Source organism: Halichondria panicea, chromosome 5, assembly GCF_963675165.1.
Source record: "Halichondria panicea chromosome 5, odHalPani1.1, whole genome shotgun sequence".
Taxonomy (NCBI): Eukaryota; Metazoa; Porifera; class Demospongiae; order Suberitida; family Halichondriidae; genus Halichondria; species Halichondria panicea.
The window spans coordinates 3,334,879-3,358,670 of record NC_087381.1 but is presented as its reverse complement, the minus strand read 5'-3'; the positions used below and the strand labels follow the sequence as shown (position 1 = coordinate 3,358,670).

The following is a 23,792-nucleotide window of genomic DNA, read 5'->3' as shown; positions in this document are numbered from 1 at the left end:
TTTGCACGTTAGCTCTGTATACTTTCAAACAGTGTAGTGATGTATAGACACATACATGTCATAAACAATTCCTATATTAAGTATATATAATTATAATAAAGCTCATGGAAAAACCAATGACACCATGCACTCCCATTTTTTTTGCAGCCTAGCTGAGCTACATCTACATCTAGTGATCTAGCTCATAATTGATCCATACTTTACTGACAATGCCAGAGAAAACTTTGGGCACTGGAAAGGATTAGCTACAGAGTAGCATCTGATTGTATATGTATATAAGCTAGCCTGCCAGGTACCTAGTGAGACTAGAAGTGAAAGAAACTCCTTGAATAGAAGTCTAACCAGAATAAAACCAGTCACTGGCAGCATAGATAGCTCTATCTATTATATGCTGTACCCGCCAGCAAATTGGACTCCGCTAGGCCACGGTACCCGCCAGCAAATTGGACCCCGCTAGGCCACGCCCATTATTTAAATTCACTTCCGGTATTTCTCTTTTAGTATTTTTCTCTTTTAGTGGCCTAAGTATAGCCTCTACACAGGAGGCTCTCCTTTTTCTGTTCTTTATCACAATCGTTCAATAAGATAAAATACTGTATTAATCGTTCAATGAGATAAAATACGGTATTAATTGGAGGAATAAAGAAAGAAATAGACGTAAAGTTAGGAAAAAGGAGAGCCTGTATCGGGAAGTCGCGTGAGGGTAGAAGGGTGGTAGAAGGGTGAAAATGAGCGTGGGCATGCTGAGCTAGAGATGTTGGACTGCCCACACAGAGATCTATTAAAACTTTGCCTGCAGCAAGCTGGACATGGACTTGGAACTGGAAGTTTGCAAGCACTAGAGCTAGCTATACCTTAGGCTTAGCTAGATGATCTACTAGTCTAGATTGTGTGTTCAGATTCTATCCTATTCTATGAGCATGAGACTACTATCACCTTTTCTTGTGTCTTTCTACATGCTATAGTCTATACAGGTTAGATCAAGAATAGCTTAGTCATCATTATCATATAGCAGGTAGCTACTGCCACCAGAGCTGGCCACGCTGGTTCTCTGATCTGACTTGCAGCACAGCTTGGTGGTTGTCTCAGCTCAGTACAGTCTTATTAAAACTCTGAATGCGTGGGAGAATACCTACGTCACGATTGTGGGCTACATATCGCCCACGTTCATAAAAATCCTTGTGGATCACGCGATTTCCCAAACCAGGCCTTACTTTTTCTTAACTGTACGCCCATTTCTTTCTTTGCTGCCTAGACTCACTAGCACTTATGATTTATGGATGAACAGTGACAACAGCAAGAAAAAGTAAGGCCTGGGAACGAGGCTAGCCTAAGTATAGGATAGACTACACCTAAGAGTAGAATTTTTTTTTTTTTTTTTTTTTTTTGTAAAATAATAGCATGTAAGGTAGTGTATACAGGGGAATGGGCTTCTATGTAGACACAATGAAAGGTGGAGGGTACAGAAAATAAAGAGGATTAAGGGTACATACAAAGGTTCAGTTTATTGGTGGAGGTGGGTCTCCGAGATCACCAGGTCGATGGCCCCAGATCTAAAGGGGTGTCCACTTGACGATCTGGACCCTCTGATGGCTTGGATCGATGAGCGAAGGAGGGAAAAGGTTAGTCGGCAACGGAGCCAGCATAGTGTGCTGCTGTATGATTGGTCCCATTTAGATGCTAACATCGAAGCGAGTCTCTTGTAGAAGGTGGTTGCTTCACGAGCTAAGCCTCCTGTTGCAGAGAGGACTAATGGGGAAAAGGATGCCTGTTCGATGTCTAGAATTCTTTGTTCATAGGCCTTTTTCTTTATTTGCTCGTGCTTGCGGTAGACTGTTTGAGGGTCGGTGTGTCTGTTGGATGCAGCGTGTGGGTTAAATACCCTGACATCAAAATAAGTTCTTTCAAAGGAGCCACCCCATACTCCATTGGCTGCAATGTCTAGGCGTGTACCCGGTTGTATATTGGCACTTGCTCCTGCTAGGTACTCCCCTGTAACCGGTAACAGTTCTGGTTCTGTGCACACGTTGTTGCAGACCTCACTAAGAAGATCTGCAGTCAAGTCTCTGATCTCATTATGCCGAATGGACGGAAAGCCGCCCTTCGCACAAGAGAGAGCGTGTTCTACTGTGAAGGAAGAACCACAGGCACATTTCGAGGGTAGCTTGTTTGGAGTCCAACCATAACGCAGAGATAGGGCGTCTCTAAAGGTTGTTTGTGGAGGGTGAAACCATGGGTTTTGAGCGGTAGGGTGGTTAGCCATGACGATGCACCCTTCTCTTTAGACAGATTGACAGATCTTTGCATGTTGGTAGAGAGTAGTGGCGTCAGTGTGTTGATGTCGTTCTTGGTTCTATCTCTGTTTTGTTGGCCTACGGTAGATTTGGCCATTAGTGACTCCGAGATGATCTCCTGCCCATAGTGTGTGTCTTGTTTGATGATGTGATTACAGAGGGCAGATGTGACGAATAGGGAGGCATTGTATTCATGAGTAGCCTGTTTGGATGGTATACGGATACCTAGTCCACCTTCCCTTGCTGGAAGGGCAAAGAGTGTATATTCAGTGTCGTTTGGTGAAGGAGTACCTGTGAGGGAAGGAATTAGTTTCTTACGCAGAGCTTCGTCCAGCGGTGCCAGTCTTTGACTCATGATCCTGCTTGGTGTTGTGCGACACATATAGGTCCATTTGCTTGATAATCCATGGTTTAATGCAGAGTAGGCGGCGTGTGGCTGGGTGGTGGCAATGTCTGCAAGGTTAGTCACGAGTGCAGACCAGCTGGCAACTTTAGACTCAGCAAAGGACTCCATGTACCCTGGGGAGCCAATGGGTGATCCTAGGTAGAGTAGAATATGTGTCTATGTAACCTCCGCGGTTGCGGTTAGCCCGAGGCGCAAAGCCGAGGGAATCTAACCGTAACCAAGGTGGTTACTAAGACACATATTCTACGAGTGGGTGTGGTCTATCTAACTTGGACTTCATTGCGCATGCGCGAGGCGTGGTTATAAAAAGCCAGGTTTGGTGCGTAGCAACAGAAATTGAATTTGTGCGAGCCGGACGAGCCGGAGAGCTGTGAGAGACACCAGTTGACAGAAAAAGACAAGAATACGGCTTCAAAACAATGAAAAACTACGGTAAGACTTAGTAAAGCTTGTGAAACGCTTCTTGAAGATACTGGAAAGAACAGACAAGTAAAAAGAACCTAGAACTATGCTAGAACCGACTGCAACACTACAAGAAGAACAATGAAGCTCTGTGGTGGAGTGGAGGGGGGTATAGAGCAGACTGGACCGGCATGGAATCCAATAGAAAGTATCAAGCGACTGCTAAAGTGTTTTTGATGCTTCCTGGCCCCCCCTTGCCCATGCCCAACTGGAAAAAGCAATACAAAGCAACAGTGGACATGGAAAGAATGGATATTGACTGAACAAACAATTGCATTCTGTGTTTTTTATAATGTTTTTGTCATCTTGTCACTTTCACTAAAAATTTCATTCCAACTTTTGAGAACTTCCTGCAAATTATTTGTTACTTCCTGTAGAATATGCGTCCATTTCCTGTAGAATATGTGTCCACTTCCTGTAGAATATGCGCCCATTTCCTGTAGAATAAGTACCTTCTTGTAGATTATGCTTCCATGTAATCTACTGTTTTTAGCCAATCAGATCAATTACAGATGATGTAATGTAGTATAACAAGCGAGCGACTCTAGTCACTTGTCTCAGCGGAAGTGTATAGATCATAATTATGACTACCAAACATGAATATCACTATAAATAATGTGGTTAAATTTTGCTATGAGATTTAGTTACTATGGATCCCCTGAAGTGTAAGTGCGGTTACAATTACAGGGCTAATATGACGTTGAGCAATCTGATAGGCTGCAATGCTCGTTGCAGCTGAGACGAGTGATTGATAGGAAGTTTGCCAGTCTAACCTAAGCCATCCAGTTCCAGACATACTATTCAGTAACAAAACCATGCATAATTGATTGAGTACTTGCTTAGCAATTTACCTGATTCTTGTATAAAAGTAGCTTCTCACTAACTCTATATAGATCTACACAACACTCAGACTGACAGTAATTATAATTGGTCAAATCTAGTCTCGCGAAAAGCCGTCGAAGGGGGAAGTCTTTCCCCCTTCGACGGCTGCTCGCGAGACTAGGTCAAATCATCGTTGGTCACTATACACACTACTAGTACATGGTCACGTCAGTACACCACACAGGAAAGGATGATGCCATATATTTACAATGAGGAACCACTAAAACCAACCACCCACATCTAAGAATGACAACAAGGCACACACCTGCAATCCAACACCATGCAGCTGCATTATAAATATTCACGTGAGATGCCATGCATGTACTCAATTCTCAGTTCTCAATTTGACAAATATTCTTCATCATGATCGTCACATTTAATTAGTTTGTTGTAATAACAAGCTAGTTTCGTTAGTTTCATCTATATAGGGTCCATGTTGCCATGGTCACCATCTGTTCCTCTATCTAATTGGCAATTATTGTCACTTATAAGTTCTCATTGGGAATGATAGCATCTGGTTGGTCAATCAAATCGACCAATGGAATGACAGTCTGAGTAGTGACGGATGTAGTACTTTACCGTTATTATTGCAATTTTCTATTGTTTATAATTAAGCCATCGTCGAGAAAAATCACATTTTCTCGGGTCTCAGGTAATAATGCACAAGCTTCTTTGTTTTCTTTATTGCCTCTGCTGACCTAATGTTAGTTTGTGTTCAGAGCGTCCAATTTCAAAACTCAATAGCTCTCAGAATTACCCTATCAAAATTAACTCAAAATTGACCAATATAGGCTGGCTATACCATATACCCTCGCAAGAATACGCCCACCATTTCTAAGCACCATGCATGCATTTCTGTAAACATTTTTGGCACAAGAGTATATTTTCGTGAACGGCAGAGGTTTTACTTAAAAATATATATATGCCTGTCAAATAATACTCCAGAATAAACATAACATAATTATAGCAGTTTCCGTACAAAACATGTACATGCATGCATCTATAATTATAGTACGAACAATATCATCTTATTTTACACTTATCTAAACGATTACATGTCTGTCCTGTATACAGTTATACATTTGTTTGCTTGTGTATATAATTAGTTCATGAGTTCGAGCCAGTGACCACACCCCTCACACCTCCTGTACAATTATAATTATGGACACAGTCAGTAATAATTATAAGTGCATGCATTGTCCAATATTAGTATATACCCGGCCAACAAACAAGCGTACATGTACATATGATATGTATACATGATAGTACTCACATTGAGATAAGTGCTGACAGATATCATCAGCTATCTCGTCTTTCCTCAGTCCCAGTAACAACTCCAGCAGAGCTTTGTAAGTTGCTGCGAAAGGATCGTGTCTTTTCCAGAGAATCAAGCATTCAGTCATGGCTACTTGAGTTCCTTCATTACAGTACAACCTATTCACATCGGCCTGTTGTGCAGGAGTCAGTCCCATTGCACTCTTTACACCATTGAAATGTTCGGCCAGGTAGGGAATATCGGAGTCCCCTATTTCACTGTTGAGCTGCTTGTCAGTTAGACTGTATCTGCTCACAAGATCTTGGAGTGTAACTCGATTAGCGGATAGTCCTATAGAGAAGTGAACATTTATTAGTGCATGTATGGCCCCAACAATTTACGTGAAGATATACATGAATCAGCAGTGAATTTATACCTCTTCTAGTATGGACTTCACAAGTTGATGATGATATTGTAGCTCCTACTCTCTGGACCAGATCTGCTGAGTATTGGAGCCTTTCTGATGACAGGGACCCCTCACACATGATGTCTGGTTTTAAATCAGCAGATTTATCAGCTCTTTGAGTATAAACTTGACCGTTACCATCAGCCTGTGTGAAGAGAAGTAATCTCATGCAGTGCTCCAGTCCTGGCATGCATTATACAATCATTGACTGCGCTGCGCGTACACTACATGAGCAGAAGAGTGCATGTTAACATTAACGATACATGCAGTATAACACCAGAGGAAGATTGTCCGGTCAATTAAAACATGCGTCCAGAAGATTTTACTGTATATCAGAGGATTGAAGGTACCAAAGGAAGAATAAGACAATCAGAATGCAATCGGAATGCAATTAAAGTCCAGATATAATTATTGTTGACCCTCACTGCCGTATATAGCGGGTAATTTTCGTGGCGTTATTTTTGCGGGCAAGCTGGCCTACATAAAAATGTTCCTCATGAAAATGTAGGCGTGGCTTACCGTAACGCATCCAATGAAGTTAACGAAATCTATGCTCACTAAAATCACCGTTTTCCAGATAAACCAATTTTTTGCCCCACGAAAATTATCTGCTATATATATACGATATCCCATCCTATAACACAGTACAGTATGTTATAGTTATAACACGGGCACAAGGGATGTATGGAATATATTGCACTGAAGCACGAGGGCGCCAGCCCCGAGGGCTGAGTGCAATATATGCCATGCAGCCCGAGTGCACGTGTTATAACTAGTTTATATCCAGAGGGCATAGCAACATAATACTGTCCTAGTAACACAATATAAACAGCACAAAAAAAGACAGAGACAACTCTAGACACAGCTCCATCTCTTCTCTCTTCTAGACGCCAGTATCTGCAGCGTATAAGATTGGCATGACCGACGAATGGCTTGACACAAAATTGTTGGAGTTTCAACTGAAATCTACAAAATAGCCCCACCCCACTACTCAGTGAATACATGTATTAGCTGCTGGTCTACGCTCGGCCTCATAACCAAGCCAAGAAAGCTCGCTTCTACACTGCTGCAAAACAGCTCAGCAAAAAGAGCCACTTCTAGTGCTACGGTGAAGCAGAATTGACATGCATATGCGCATCACGAGGTCAAGGACTAGGTCGATCTAGGAACACAGAATCTTCCACAAAATGAATCTTGGACAATTTTAAAACCTGCATGGTTGCAAGAAGAAACTCCAGCAGTGCTGAACATTCATTCCTGCATGGCTGGACATACTTTGATACTTGTTATTTCTCATGCGTATTAATTTAATTGTCTGTCTAATTGCCAGAGGGGCGTTTTGTGGTCAGTGCAATATGACTTTGCGGTCAGTGCAATATGACTTTCAGCAGTGCATTATGCTTCATATTGCACTTGGCAACAACGTAGCAACGGGATATAAGTATACTTCATGTACATGCAGCGGCCCATAATTATATAAAACTGTGCAATAATCTGACATAACAATTTACCAAGTACTGACAAATCCTGGTAGCTAGCTCTTCCTTCCTCAGATCCAATAAGATCCTAATCAGTGCTCTGAAGGTTGCTTCGCTGGGTTCGTGACCCCTCCAGATTGACAAACAGGTGATCACTGCTACTTGATTGCTTCTACTTAAATAAGTCTCTCGCCACACATCAGCTTGTTCATTTCCATTCAACTTCAGTGGGTTGAGGTAGAGCTCCACATTATCAAAGTGCATAGCTACTGGAGCAAGATCGCCTTGTTCAATCTCTCTATCCAACTGCTCGTCAGTGACTCCATGCTTGACCATCAACTCATAGACGCTGGTAGTCCCTGGATCCTGCACATGGCGGAAACCATAGTAACTAGACCCACTAATAGACAGCCCGATCCTGGCAAACCAACAACATTTAAGTGGACTAGGGTACAAGGGCAGACATTCACCAAATTTGTGCCATGTTGGCAATTAATGATTTGGACCCTTTAGACTTAGCAAACTCATATATACGGACATGCAGTTTTAGCAGACATTGAAGTATATAATTATAGCTATGATACCTACCTGTATGTGAGCATCTCCATACTTCATTTGGTACTCCAGTTGTCCAGTGATTGCAGTGTCTACAATGTTCCTTAGAGCAGACAAATCACTAGAACCTAAGTAAGTAATTAATGGTGTGAACAATTGAAACCATTTTGATCTCTGAGAGCAAAGAAAATGAAGTGCCAATAATATGAGGAAATGCTTTTCAAAAACCAATATAATTATGACATACTAGCACTGTGGTCAGTTCTATATATGGCATACTCTCCTCTGGTAGCAGAATTCCACCTACCACCCAAAACTTCTAACATTCACTTTCAGACCGACAGGAGTGTGAATACGCTCACTAGCTTGAGTCATGCAACAAATGGTTTCAAGGCAACAAAGAAGGCACAATAATTGTACATATACCATTATTATTTATAACAGTTGGTGCAAATTTTCGTATGAAATGCCCAATAAAATATAATTATGTTGAACGTATTCTGGGTAAAATAATTTCGTAGTTTTAATTTTCGTGTGATGCTCTAACAATACAAAATCTATAAAAATGTTCACCATTGAAAATAACCTGCTATGGTACATTCGTACGTTACTTTATCTGATCATCAGTGAATTTACCTCTTCTATGGAGTTGACTGTCCCCAGTACCAGCTGATGTAGCTCCTAGTCTCTGGACCAGAGCTGCTGAGTGTTGGAGTCTTTCTGATGACAGGGACCCCTCATCTATAAGAGTGATCAGTGAACAACAGTGTTACAGTTGTTGAAACAACCCAACCTGATGATGGCGTCTTCACAACAGAGACAGTATCATTGTGTTCTCTAATCGTTGACTTCTGATTCATATCAATGGAGAGTTCACCTGACGCTGAGAACAAAAGATTGATATACACACTACATGTAAGTATGCTATTATAATAGTCATACATACTGATAGTAACTATTGAGTTCTGAAGTCATACCTAAGGTAGGGGTAGAGGGTATCTGGTGATCCTGTGAAGAGTAATACAGTATTTATTATTTCACACTTTAGTGATCCTCTTGAATGTAAGCTACACTGTACTAGAATGAACACGATAGTTTCTTAATTGGACACTTCTACTGTGATTGGTGCATGTATAATAGAATAGGTACTTGCATGTTAAAAAGCTTTTCTTTCACTCAAAGCAGTCAACATTTCAGACTAGCTATAGTTTTATACAATTATAGATGGTTCTTAGAGCCTATAAAGAGACAGCTTAATTTTGTAACGTACAACTATATACTCACCGTTAGCTCATCTCCACTGATACTAAACACAGAGGGATCAATATCATCATGAGCCACACCAGCTAGGTCCTGTATGTGCATGAGGGGAAGAGGGACTAGTACACGGAAGCAAAATTAGCTTAGAATTTTATTTAGCTAGGGAAAATGAATTCCACTCACCAGAGGGTTTCTCCCAGCGAAGACGCTGTACTTGTTGAGAGTCTCCCTCAGACAGCTGTAAGTTCCCTCAGTCTCACTCCTCCATGTCTCAAGGGCCTGGACCACCTCCTGTTTGGGACGGACCGACTGAATGTTGACATTAGAAGCTTGAGATTGGCTCAACATTTGTCTATACATGAGAATACTGTTTGGATCGGAAATTTGACTAGTGAAATGATAAATGAATGTGTTCGAAATTTTCTCATCTTTCATGACATTCTTGTCACTGTGAATACACTGTAGAGTGTTGAGGTCCAAACCAGCGTACGGCTCAAACTGGAGAAGGCGTTTCAGTGAGAGAGGGCGATGAACGGATTTCACAGCTTCTTTTTGAGAGATGACAGCTGCAGCAAGATCTCTAACACTAAACAGAGTGAGCTCTGAGGAAGGTTTTAGAGGATGACTGACAACTTCCTGTGGATTGATCAGTGATTCCACAACCACAATATTGGGACAAACATCTTTCACTGTTTCGAGAACCTTACTGACTACCTTGGAGCGATGGGCAAGGCTCTCGGGTGTAAGAACTTCAGATCGTATTTTAATAGTGAAAGATTTATTGTTACAAAGCTCGAGGTGTGTGATAATCCCATCATCGTTGCACCAGCAGATCCCACTCTTCCACACAGAGCAGAATTTCTGCAGGGAAGGGATATCATGCAGTACTTTGCTAGCAGGGGCAAGGCCAAACGTGAACACTATTCTAAGAATGAGGACTTGAAGGCAGCGAGGATCGTAAAAATGTGTGTTCTGAGAGGTTTCGAGTATCCATCCAAAGTGGTAGCTCATGGAAGGGTCTTCCTCCCATACACGCTCGGGAGTTTCTATCCTGATGAGCCCGGGAAAGAAGAGGTAGCGAGTGTCGTCTAGGTCTGGCTCCATCTTCTGAATGTACTCTAGAACTTGCTTGTCTTTGATCTCAAAGCACAGCTCTAAATGTGTCATGAAAGCAATCAGCATTTCAGTGTCGTAGTTACTGAAAGCTTCTTCAAACTTGGACAAAGGCACCACTCCAGTGCTTGAGGCGAGTTTGCAGTGCTGACGAAAGTGCTCAGGAGCAAATACTGTCCCAGTGACATCAGAGAGTAATTTTTTAGAGTCACAGATCAGAAAGGAATTTTCATATGAGGATTTGTTGTAAAGAAATAGCAGAAGCCCCACCTTGCTTAACTGGGTACAGATATCAACTAGATGGTTGAGGGTGGTCGGAATAAAGGAAAGGATGTCTGCCATTTTCTCTGACTCATGTGTTTGGTCTAGATCGCTGTGTATTCGTTGTTGAACAACCTTCAATGAAACAGCAAGTTTATGTTTAAAGTTCTCAGCAAGGTAGATGTAAAAGGTGTGAGCATTCAGGCTGATGGTTTCTGGAGAGCGGAGAATAGCAGAGCTTTTCTGAATCCGCTTTCTCACGATATTCATATCACTCGAATCAGCAAAGCGGCAATCTATTGGAATGAACTCTGTGATCTCAAACTTTGGGAATTGCTTGATAATGGGGGCAAAGATGCTCTCTTTGGCTTGTGGATCTTCTCCCATTTTCTTCACCTGGTCGGCATGGCTACCAACTACTATCACGTGTGCTTTGCCTTTCAGATTGGTGCACTGGTTTTGGACGAGGGTCAACCAACGATACATGGAATCAATAATCGCCTGCTCACTTTCTACAAGCTTAGCACAGAGGATAATGATGGGTGGTGAGGTTTGAACAGCATTCTCCAGAATGGCACAGTGGCTCGTGTAAAACTCTTTCTGGCCCGCAAAATCAAAGTAGATGATTCTCCCAAACTCTTTGGTGTATATTTCGTACGGTATTATCCCCACTGTCCTCGCATCGACGTCATCGACTGGTCTTGCCTTCTGGAATAGAGACCAAAACCCTTTTGAGCTCAGAATGGACTTCAACAGAGTGCTCTTCCCCACGCCACCATCACCAATAATGAGCACAGACAGAGGAAGGTGGGGGGGTCGCTCGGAGGAGAGCTTTCTGATGAGCTTGCTGTGTTTCTTGTAGACATTGGCAGCCTTGGCTCCATGTTTCAAGAGGAGCTTTATGATCTCAGGGTCGTTGGACAAATTGAGAGGTGTCTTGCCTTCTTTGTCGGTTACATTCGGATCGCTATGGCTTTCTACCAATAGAATCTCAACTATTGCATTCTGATTATGCTTTACTGCTAGCAAGAGGACACCTAAAACACAAAAGTTTTGTTAAAATGTCGGTGCATATAAAAATATACCCATAGCAAACTTGTCAATCCATAATAATACTATACATATATATACCACCCAACCCTATCGCAACAGACTCTGTATCTACGGTATTGGTTGCAGCTAACTCAACATGACTTCCATTTATGAATGCAAACTACAAAGAAATGATAATTCTCATTATTCCTCGTCTGTACTACTGTGTAGACTGCTACAGCTGCTCAAGGATCAATGAAGTGCAAGTAAGAGTTTCTATAGGCTTCTAGTCATGTTCTCTTGGATTCTTGGCTACGTACAACAATTTGTCAATTATTTATACCGCACTTACGTCACCACTAATTGATTTCATTAGTAGAAGAAAAACATTCCATCATGCATAGATTTCAAGATGTTTCATTTGTTCCAAGAAAACAAGCTAACAGAAAGGGAGACGGTATAGTAATATAATTATGTGAAAGAGTAGCTCAAGGCGCTACCCTTGTGAATTCTGACCTCATGATGTTGCTAGGGAGAGGTTTTTTCATAGTATTGCGGTCACATGACACGAGTCACAAATTATGTCACCATTAAATAACTCTACTAGTATATACGTGTCTTGCTTGGCTACAATCCAAGAGGGGTCCTATAATTAGCACTATACTGTACACAGGAGGCTATGCAATTGTACAGAACCCACGAAGAGCATCAGTAACATACTAATACAGTACAGTAAACCATGCAATAGGCTAAAACCTGAACACTGAAAACAGATTTACTTGTTGCATCACAGTGATGAGTGATGGCAAGATACTTGACAACTTCCCAGTGTCCACCTTTGTAGGCCAGAGAGAGTGGAGTGTCACCAGCCTTGTTGACTGGCTCTGTGGAAGACCACCATCAACAACATAACAGCACTGATAAACACTTACTATTTGGATCAACATGCTTGTTGATGAGAGCCTTGACTATATCCAGGTTACCATGGGAACACTCGAGGGAGAGAGGAGTATCTCCAGCCTTATTCACTGCAACTGTGGATACAAGCAAATTGTGGACACTAGAAAGTTAACAGTTTACTTTGCAGCACACGCACATTTTGGGTCACACTGATGTTCTTGAGCAAGATATTTGATAGTCTCCAAGTGTCTGTTTTGGTAGGCCAGAGCGAGTGGAGTGTCACCAGCCTTGTTGACTGGCTCTGTGGAAGACCACATGCATTGGTTCATTATAGTGCATTTGTATAGTGGCGAGCACTAGGTATGCCCCAACACTCAAGATTGCCACATGTATGCAACAACTACAAATTATATACTTGGTGTAATACACATGCATGTACAATGATAACTTACTTCTAGGATCACAATGATGTTCGTTCACAAGATATTTGACTGTGTCCAAGTGGCCATTAGCACAGGCCAGAGAGAGTGGAGTGTCACCAGCCTTGTTGACTAGCTCTGTGGAAGACCACCATCAACAACATAACAGCACTGATAAACACTTACTATTTGGATCAACATGCTTGTTGATGAGAGCCTTGACCATCTCCAGGTTACCACGGTAACACTCAAGGGAGAGAGGAGTGTCTCCAGCCTCATTCACTGCAACTGTGGATACAAGCAAATTGTGGACACTAGAAAATTAACTGTTTACTTTGCAGCACACGCACATTTTGGGTCACACTGATGTTCTTGAGCAAGATATTTGATAGTCTCCAAGTGTCTGTTTTGGTAGGCCAGAGAGAGTGGAGTGTCACCAGCCTTGTTGACTGGCTCTGTGGAAGACCACATGCATTGGTTCATTATAGTGCATTTGTATAGTGGCGAGCACTAGGTATGCCCCAACACTCAAGATTGCCACATGTATGCAACAACTACAAATTATATACTTGGTGTAATACACATGCATGTACAATGATAACTTACTTCTAGGATCACAATGATGTTCGTTCACAAGATATTTGACTGTGTCCAAGTGGCCATTAGCACAGGCCAGAGAGAGTGGAGTGTCACCAGCCTTGTTGACTAGCTCTGTGGAAGACCACCATCAACAACATAACAGCACTGATAAACACTTACTATTTGGATCAACATGCTTGTTGATGAGAGCCTTGACCATCTCCAGGTTACCACGGTAACACTCAAGGGAGAGAGGAGTGTCTCCAGCCTCATTCACTGCAACTGTGGATACAAGCAAATTGTGGACACTAGAAAATTAACTGTTTACTTTGCAGCACACGCACATTTTGGGTCACACTGATGTTCTTGAGCAAGATATTTGATAGTCTCCAAGTGTCTGTTTTGGTAGGCCAGAGAGAGTGGAGTGTCACCAGCCTTGTTGACTGGCTCTGTGGAAGACCACATGCATTGGTTCGTTACAGTGCATTTGTATAGTGGCGAGCACTAGGTATGCCCCAACACTCAAGATTGCCACATGTATGCAACAACTACAAATTATATACTTGGTGTAATACACATGCATGTACAATGATAACTTACTTCTAGGATCACAATGATGTTCGTTCACAAGATATTTGACTGTGTCCAAGTGGCCATTAGCACAGGCCAGAGAGAGTGGAGTGTCACCAGCCTTGTTGACTAGCTCTGTGGAAGACCACCATCAACAACATAACAGCACTGATAAACACTTACTATTTGGATCAACATGCTTGTTGATGAGAGCCTTGACCATCTCCAGGTTACCACGGTAACACTCAAGGGAGAGAGGAGTGTCTCCAGCCTCATTCACTGCAACTGTGGATACAAGCAAATTGTGGACACTAGAAAATTAACTGTTTACTTTGCAGCACACGCACATTTTGGGTCACACTGATGTTCTTGAGCAAGATATTTGATAGTCTCCAAGTGTCTGTTTTGGTAGGCCAGAGAGAGTGGAGTGTCACCAGCCTTGTTGACTGGCTCTGTGGAAGACCACATGCATTGGTTCGTTATAGTGCATTTGTATAGTGGCGAGCACTAGGTATGCCCCAACACTCAAGATTGCCACATGTATGCAACAACTACAAATTATATACTTGGTGTAATACACAGATAACTTACATTACAACAACATAACAGCACTGATAAACACTTACTATTTGGATCAACATGCTTGTTGATGAGAGCCTTGACCATCTTCAGGTTACCACGTGAACACGCAAGGGAGAGAGGAGTGTCTCCAGCCTTATTTACTGCAACTGTGGATACAAGTAAATTATGTCAGTTTGCAGTACGCACATAGTTTAGGTCACACTGATATTCGATGCTGTTGAGTGACATCATAATCCACAATAAATATAGCTGGCTCAAGAAATGTGCCATGATTTATGGAATTTGATGGTAAAGCATGATCATTATGATGATGTTGGCAATAGCTCGAATACGAGTCAGTGAGCAGCGGAGTTGTATTTACCAGTGCCACACGACAAACATTCTGTTTAAAATCAAGCACTCGATTAATCTGAAATCTGAAACTAAACAGGAGTATAATGATTTGCCTCTGTTAGCTGGCCTGATAATTATAATTATAGCTTATTTGTCGTCTGAGATCCAGAAATTAGCACTTTCTCCTTAATCCTCAATCCTCAATCTATCCCATCCTCACTATTAGATGGTGCCAACCTCCAAAGAAAAATTTCCTGGACAAAAAATTAGGAGACACTTGAGGAGATTTAGTTGCTTTCTGCGCATGCTCAGTATGATCATCCTGGAGAGCCCCACCCACAAAAACTGCAAACAGTGCAGCAGCCCCACCCCTCTTTTGTTTTGATCGTAGCGATAGATATATATGGACAGCAGCATAGTGCAAGAAACTGAATTCTGCTCATGATTTAAACTTTCAAACTATAGCTTCAGTATTTTTGAGCTTCTTTGGACTGTATTCTCCCAGTTCAACAGCAGCAACCTTGAAAATCCGGGACACTTCAGGTAAATAGCAATTTCCAGACGGGACACAGGACAGGTCCTCCAAATCCGGGACTGTCCCGGGAGTTCTGGGACAGTTGGCACCTATGAGATATAGACCTACTATGCTCCCGATATTTCATACACAGCACCAAGCTAATTATAGGCTGACGTTAATTTGGTGATTGGTGAATCATAGGGTCGCCAAAATAAAAAGTCCCCAATGTTTTAAGCTTGATACTCAGTCCCAGTATATCGCATGAGATCAATAATGCTGTGCAGCATGATCATAAAATTAAAAACTGCCAATAATAGTAAATTCAAATTATATGCAGTTCCATAGAATCCATAAAGACCAAATTAAAAAAGATGGGATTTACTTGTTGTATCACAGTGATGAGTGATGGCAAGATACAGATACACTTCCCAGTGTCTGTCTACCTTTGTAAGCCAGAGAGAGTGGAATGTCACCAGCCTTATTGACTAGCTGACCAGTGGTGGATCCAGTGCAGGGCACAAGGGACATGTGCTCCCCTTTCTTAAGTTAGACAATCAGTGGTCACTGTAGTCTCGCGAGCAGCTGTCGAAGGGGGAAGGACTTCCCCTTTCGACGGCTGCTCGCAAGACTATGGTCACTGTAGAACAACTTGGCTAACTGTGCTGCGTCAGTGCCACGGAGTGGAGTCTAATAGCTTGCAAGGAAGTGGGTAGGGCTCTCTAGTTACAAGGAATCGAAGTAGGTGAGGCTCTAGTCTACCACTACGCATGTGCATGGAACCTGGATTCTTTACTAACACATAACTTAAAAACTTAACTTGGGGTACACATGGTGCAATCATAGATAGAAGAGTAAGAGGGATTGGTAACGGAAGCAGTTCACATGATCATTTTACATTGAATCTGCAGTAAACCCTCGAAAACTATCCGCGTTACGCCCTATAAACGAGGCTATTTTACCGGGTAACTCGCTCAAAATAAGAAAGTTGTGTTTTCTTGAGACATAATCTTTTTCAGCAATTTATAACACGCCCAGTCTGTGAGCCACGTGTTGTACTTGCTAATGACTGACCACACCCAGTAAAAATGGACATTCCAGTAAAGTTTTAGGCGAACAGCTGCTATTTATAGTCTTGTATTGCTAAAACGTGTAAGCATGCTGGTTATAACTGCTAAAATAGGTATAGACCTTTAAATATGAGTGAGTTGCACAGACTGAGCTTGTGGTATATAATTCACTGTGTGTAGAAATAGGCCATCAGCTTGGCCTAGCCGGACCACGCCCATCTACAGCTTTAGCTTGCTGACACAGCCTCGGTTAAACCGCGGCTAAAGCGGATGTTACACGAGGGTACTTCCGTTACCAATCCCTCTTCTATCTATGGTGAATCCAGAGGAGGAACGCCAGGGTCAATAGGGTCACGTTTAATGAAGGATTAAACATTCTTGTTCTGGGTTCTTGACCTTTGCTGCATATAGCAGCTTAGCGCTTCTGTTCTTTATTTGCCTGCTTGGAAAGCTTACTATACCTAGATCTATCCAGTGCAGCAAGACAGTACATCAAAATTTATACCCTAGCCACAGAAGGCTAATTTCCATATCTTGTGGTTTTAAAGAATGCAAAAGGTCAAAGGTTGCAATTAAATCCTGGATCTCCTCTCTCAAGCTGATTCCTCTGGGGCGCAATAGCTCAACCAATTTCTGTTGTGATTATAAAGAGGATCAAGCTATTGATGATGTATAAACTCAGGGGCGCGAGAGTAAACTCAGTTTTACATGTAAAATATAGGGCCACGTGGTGTTTTAATTAGTGACCTTTTGACACTGGCATTCCTCCTCTGTGGTGAATCCTCGCAAAGTCCATTAAATTTTACTTGGCTTATGACCAGAGGAGGTACGACATGCGGTTAAGCTCACGTGGCTGCTATTTCTTGATTGAAGGCAAGAAAGACAAAGAAGTCGTTAAAATGCATTCCAATGACGACATCTAACTGGTGGCAAGTAAGCGCCACAAAGAGACAGGTTTAGAGCATAAAACTCAGTGAATTTGTTGCTGGCTAGTAGCTAGAGCTTTACAAGTAGAGATTAGATTTGTTGTAAAAACCAAGGCTCAGATGTTGGCAGTGAGACTATCCTGAATGCAGGCACAGAATACTTATTAAACACTCTAAAACAGAATTACACTAAAAACAATAATATCTCAAAATCTAAGTGGTGGTTGAAACTGGTTGTAAGCCCAGCAATCAACCATCCTGATCTTAGAAACGTCAAGTGTATTTCTTGAAAGATACACGCCAAACCAAATCCACTATCAAAGTACACAGTCTTGAATGATATTCATGCACAAATTAATGAGTTTATACTTTTGGCTGGTCATGTGACCGTGTCGTACCTCCTTTGGCTTCAGAGGAGGTCGGACATCACTTGAACTTTCACTAATTATGACCTTTTAATAACATTCCAGGCCAAATTGCTTTTTGTTTTTGCTGACTCAGCAGTAGCGTCTACTGTACTTCTGCTAGTTTCTATTTTAGCCACCCTCTAAAAGTTGGGCGGCCTAATCACGAGTTTATGTTGTAGAGGGCGACTGATTCATGAGACAATATTTCTGCACGGTTTCTGTCGGTGAATCTGTTGACAGCTAGTTGTGTTTGGTGTCTATGATGGTTACTGGACCTAACCCTATCAGCATATAATACCCATACTAGCTAGATCTGCCTAGATCCAGTCATGTTCTACTGCTGAGTCAGCAAAAAAAAAAGCAATTTGGCCTGGAACGTCATTTATGAAATGTAATGACCAGCACGTAAGAAAGCTAGGTTTGTGTATTCAATAAAGACAGTGTAGAACCTCTTTGTGAGATTCGAAGTGGGCCACAGAGTCTTGTGTTGATGTACACTTGTGAGAAGCACTAAGATAGAGAAGTAGTTAGATCTAGCTGGAGATGTTTGTGTAATGATCGTTTTTGTGGCGGATCGTCACAGTAAGAACCATAGTTGAAGTGAGTTCACTAACGGCCGTGCAGAGCTTCACTGTGGGATGAGAAGTCGTTCAGAGAGTCTTGTGTTGATGTAGAGTACCTGTGCTGAGTTTAGAGCGAAACCGCTTGACTGGAGAGCAACTGGAGCTAGTTTTAATCGACCACAACCACCACCACCACTACCACCGTTGATCTCGATTGAACCTAGCCAGATTATAGCCTCACTTCCCTCGGAACTATGGCCAAAAGACAAGCTTCATTGCTCAGCTATGGGCTTTGTTAAAAAGTCAAAGCCTGAGAGTGAGAGTAACCCTGAGAGTATCCCTGAGAATACTCGGACTGAGAGTACTTGTGGGGCTAAGCATTAAGTAACTGGAAAAAGACGCATGAGTATTAACCAACCATTCTTTATTGAAGTATCATATGCAATCTGAATGTAAGATGAAAGGTTTTATTGATACCTATATGGGAGTACAAAAGCGAATCTATCTTCTGAATGTGCCAAACAGTAATCAAACAGTTCTGACAAGTGTTATTTCATGTTTAGAATTCTGTGCATGCAATTCGAAGGAAGGGAGGCAGGGAATTGCCACTCAGAGGACACCGGGATGACGCAACTGTTGCTACTAAAGGCTGGAATCAAGGCAATTATAGAGTTCTTGAATCACCTCATGCTCAAAACGAGCCACATGCATATATACATGTCTATAACATCACAAAATGAACTACTCTCTTGTATTGGGGAGTACCTACTTAATGAATTGCTACTGAGATGCGTGCTAGTGATAGGACCATATTTGTTGGTGTGCAAGCTGATGAAGTAACAGACACATCAAATTGGAAACAACTTGCTATAGTAGTAAGGTACGTAAAGGGAACCAAAATTGTAGAAAGGTGTCGTTTGTTGACTGTGAATCACTACACAAGAAAATGTATGCCAGCAAATTTTTGATACTCATTTGGTGATTGGCGAAATTATTGTTTTAGCTTGCCAGCATATCGCACTAATGCATGCCATGCAGCATGATTGTAAAATTAAAAACTGCCAACTGATAATAGTAAATCAATTTACTATTATTTTAGTATTGCACAATTCTGTAGAATCCATAAAGAGCATATAATTACAATAAAAAACTAACAGGTCATTCAGAACAGCTAAAAATATATTGGATTTACTTGTTGTATCACAGTGATGAGTGATGGCGAGATACCTGACCACTTCCCAGTGTCCACATTTGTAGGCCAGAGAGAGTGGGGTGTCACCAGCCTTGTTGAATGGCTCTGTGGAAGACTACCCATCAACAACGTAACAGCACTGATAAACACTTACTATTTGGATCAACATGCTTGTTGATGATAGCCTTGACCATCTCCAGGTAACCACGGGAACACTCAATGGAGAGAGGAGTGTCTCCAGCCTTATTCACTGCAACTGTGGATACAAGTAAATTATGTCAGTTTGCAGTACGCACATAGTTTAGGTCACACTGATATTCGATGCTGTTGAGCGACATCATAATCCACAATAAATATAGCTGGCTCAATAAATGTGCCATGATTTATGGAATTTGATGGTAAAGCATGATCATTATGATGATGTTGGCAATAGCTCGAATATGAGTCAGTGAGCAGCAGAGTTAATTATTTTACCTTGCCAGCATATCGCACTATTGCCATGCAGCATGATTGTAAAATAATTTACTATTGCAAGATTCTGTAGAATCCATAAAGAGCATAATTATTATAATTACAATAAAAAACCAATAGGTCATTCACAACTGCGAAAAAAATATCGGAATTACTTGTTGTGTCACAGTGATGAGTGATGGCGAGATACTTGACCACTTCCCAGTGTCCACCTTTGTAGGCCAGAGAGAGTGGAGTGTCACCAGCCTTGTTGACTGTACCTGTGCATGCACACATGCATGCATTGGTTTGCGTTTGTATTCTATTTATAGTGATAATATAATTTTAGTATTGGTATACCACAACATTCCACATTCATGCATGAAGCTATAGTTGGTGTGATACACATGTACGTACGTACAATGATAACTTACTTCTAGGATCACAATGATGCTCGTTCACAAGGTACTTGACAGTGTCCAAGTGGCCTGCATTAGCACAGGCCAGAGAGAGTGGGGTGTCACCAGCCTTGTTGACTGTACCCGGATCACAATGATGCTCGTTCACAAGATACTTGACAGTGTCCAAGTGGCCATTAGCACAGGCCAGAGAGAGTGGAGTGTCACCAGCCTTGTTGACTGTACCTGCAAACCATAGAATTGTACTTTATATTGATATACAATGATAATCATAATAGTGTGAGTGACTGCATGACCTTATTACTCAACATTAGTTTGGCCCAGAATATGCTTTTTCTTGAGGTACCATTTTCACCTTTTGGATTGAGGCCCACAGTTTCCACAAGACGCTTGACCCAGTCCAGCCAGCCATAGAATGCACTCACTGACAGAGTACTCTCACCTTCCCCTGCAGTTAGCATAATTAATTAAGACGGGATGCAATTGTTAAGTTTATTTGCATTGTACAGGTTAATACAGACGGATAGCAAAAGGGAAAGAAAAGACTCTATACACAAGCTTGTAGTACGGAGTAGTTTCCCAAACAATGTTACCAATGCTAGTAATTTAATAGGAGCAGTAATTTACTGACCTTGCTGAGTGCACACACTCTCTGCCAACTTGTACTCTCCAACGCTCACTAGAGCTTCCACAATATCCTTCCACTGCATGTCAATATTCTTGATTTTGGCTGCCTGGAGAGTTGCTGCTGTGGGGTGTTGGCTCTCCTTTATGGTTTCCAGTTGGTCATTGCTCAATCCCAAGCGAACACCAAGTTGAAGCCATTGGTCACATTCCAGCTGACTCAGCTGTTCCAGTGTTGGGTACGAGGGCAGAGGATCTACATAATAGTTAGAAAAGGAGGTATCAATGAGATTTAGAAGCCAAAGGGACTCATGCAGTAGAGTGTACTGAGCAAGGCATACAAATAAGTCCCTGAGGCATTGTCACCAATCATATTACACTATTGTAATGACTTTAATTTGCTAGCTAGTTATTCACTTAGTCATTTCCTGTTTTTAATATTTCCTGTTTTGTAATGTTTACTGTTTAATTGTACATGCGCATGAGTTTGTTAACACTTCTTTTGTATACTAGGTCTATTTTATTGCTTTGTGCTCTAGCCCGGCGGCCTGCTCCTAGCGGCGCCCTTTGTGTATGGGAGCCTCTGCTCCACTGTCTTTGTTGTCTTAGTATTTACCATCTATATATGTTTTGTGCATATACTGCCAGTTGATCTATGGTTGAATGTTATTAATCTAATCTTGAACTGCCGCACGCTGCTCGGTGCACGAACTCAACAACTATTTACATATACGCTCCCAACACCTTGATCACTAACTGCATGCAACTCACTAGATACCTACTGACTACTGTGTACAACAGCTGATGACCAACTCACCTCTAGGTCCAGGCTGGAACTCCTCCACATAGTCAGCTAAGGCACGGTACCCCTTCAATCTGGCCCAATGAGCAGCAGTCTGTCCACCACTGTTCTTGATATCTACATGGTTGGTTGAACAGGATCACATGGACTGACAGTACATGTGGTTTATTGGGTGCTAGCACTCACCCAGACATTGACACAACATACAAACAATAATATGAATTGTCAAACCAATGACATAACATTTTGGATGCTTTGTATAGTTAAATGTATACAAGGAATTATAAATTCTCCAATGTCTATACAATAATTATGGCTTGCATGTAATAGATATATAGTAGTACGTACACGTCATCAACAGTATAAAATTGTAAATTTACAATCTGATTCAGGTCTGTACTTGTATTTCTATAATGGGATAACCCTGTACCTACCAGACCACCATGAAACATGCTAAAAAGTGTTTGTACATATTAAAGGCCACCATGTATTAATTATTAAATGACTTTTCTTAAATGTACCTACTGTGAAGCTTTGCTAAGTACAATAGCGGTCACTGCCACACACCTGGACAAAATGACAGACACATACTGACACAGCTGGACTAACACCCAGGCTCACCTGTGGGACAGTGGTGCTCCAGTAACAGCTTAGCAGTGTCCTTACTGTTGTTGTAACATGCCGAGTGTAAGGGGGTCCAACCACCATTATCTGCAGCAGTTACAATGGCTCCAAACTTGATGAGTAATTCTGCAATGCGGAGACGGTTGTAAGCACATGCCTTGTGTAGTGGAATGTATCCACCCTGCCATCTAGTGTAGCAGTCAATGCTGTCAGGTGGAGCTCCTCTCTGTAGCAGCTCAAGCACTTCTTGGTCACAACCATCACGACTAGCCAGGTAGAGTTGTTTAGCAAGGTTGTCACTATAGGGAGATAAAATAAGTGCAGCCATCATTGATTAGTTAGTGTTTGGGTTGTGCATGTGATATTGTTGCGGTAAAACACAATAGCCGTGAAGTGTCTGTAACCATGCCAACTGATAATTAATAGCTGACATAAACAGTGAAACAACAGTGGTGTCATGCACTAACCTCATTTCAGACAGTGACTTGCTTCCAATGTCTCTGTAACCTCACTAGCTTACTCAAGGCTTGCATATACGATCAATATCATCAGTATAGCAGCCACAGCTTTAGTGATAGTAACAACTCTCAACTTCTGCAATTAATACACAATAGATTCACATAGTGTGTGTTGACTCAAGGGAGAGGATTGGTGAGCAAATTCATACCAAGTGCCAATGATGATCACCTCATGCATAATGGTGACGGCTCAGTCTCAAAAAGGATAGTAGTAATGTAGCGTGTCACAAGTGACAGGTTATGCATGTGCAATAAGAACTAATTATACAGTAGACTGATTATCCAGACCCACTTAATCTAAGCCATTGATCCACGGATAATCGAGGTTCCAACTAACACACGCAGTATTATAATGATATGCAGTATTGAATTTTGAATTTTAGCTTTTAAGCTTTATACAATTTCTCTTACCTTATTCTTAGTATAGCTTCTCACCAACTACTCAACACTACAGCTCTGAACTCACTCAGAGACAATCATTATGCACACTACCAAACATGGTCACGTCAGTACCTGATGTTTAAGGTAGTTAAACAAGGTTAATCGATGTACTCCGCTTGCCCCGCCTACTGCATTATCATAGATGATACAGTACTGACTGCATCTATGGCATTATGTACTGCCCAGCATCTACGCGCATGCGTAATTATCTCGATTATAGCATAGATACCTTAAATTTTCGCGGATGGACCATTACAAAGGATTTCGCGGATTTTATTTTCGTGGTCTGAGTTCCAGCCTTTTGGCGCATGCGCACATCAAACTCTATCACCTGTGCTTGATGGGGCATACCTAAACTTACTATAAAATGTTTGTTCTTCATAACTTTACCTTAC

At 41.7% G+C, this 23,792-nt stretch overlaps 1 protein-coding gene and 1 pseudogene across 10 annotated transcripts; both read right to left on the bottom strand.

The window, feature by feature from the left end:
- Window positions 1-1,431: 1,431 nt before the first annotated feature.
- Window positions 1,432-2,874, bottom strand: LOC135335722 (uncharacterized; annotated as a pseudogene).
- Window positions 2,875-4,978: 2,104 nt separating this feature from the next.
- On the bottom strand, window positions 4,979-23,500 carry LOC135335830 (uncharacterized). Of its 10 annotated transcripts, none has more exons than XM_064531403.1 (33): window positions 23,368-23,500; window positions 22,906-23,032; window positions 22,436-22,737; window positions 21,830-21,931; window positions 21,020-21,268; window positions 20,735-20,836; window positions 20,404-20,613; window positions 20,146-20,250; window positions 19,674-19,775; window positions 19,520-19,624; window positions 14,559-14,660; window positions 14,280-14,384; window positions 14,116-14,217; window positions 13,963-14,067; window positions 13,707-13,811; window positions 13,543-13,644; window positions 13,390-13,494; window positions 13,134-13,238; window positions 12,970-13,071; window positions 12,817-12,921; window positions 12,561-12,665; window positions 12,397-12,498; window positions 12,244-12,348; window positions 9,242-11,469; window positions 9,083-9,151; window positions 8,776-8,806; window positions 8,592-8,681; window positions 8,435-8,539; window positions 7,832-7,926; window positions 7,277-7,609; window positions 5,736-5,910; window positions 5,318-5,650; window positions 4,979-5,189 (listed from the first exon to the last, which is right to left on the bottom strand). In XM_064531403.1, coding segments are annotated over exons 2-33 (6,093 nt in total). In that variant the 5' UTR covers window positions 22,911-23,032; window positions 23,368-23,500; the 3' UTR covers window positions 4,979-5,187. The 10 variants fall into 10 exon arrangements, with proteins under 10 accessions (XP_064387473.1, XP_064387474.1, XP_064387476.1 ...); XM_064531404.1 differs by having other exon boundaries at window positions 20,744-20,836; XM_064531406.1 differs by lacking the exon at window positions 19,674-19,775 and having other exon boundaries at window positions 19,520-19,554; window positions 20,181-20,250.
- Window positions 23,501-23,792: the final 292 nt, after the last annotated feature.

Bases quoted from the DNA above. Each gene is read 5' to 3' on its own strand.
- LOC135335830 (XM_064531403.1), bottom strand. The intron at 12,349-12,396 runs GTAAGTGTTTAT...GGTCTTCCACAG, and splicing joins CAAGCATGTTGATCCAAATA to AGCCAGTCAACAAGGCTGGT. The intron at 8,807-9,082 runs GTGAGTATATAG...TACTCTTCACAG, and splicing joins TCAGTGGAGATGAGCTAACG to GATCACCAGATACCCTCTAC.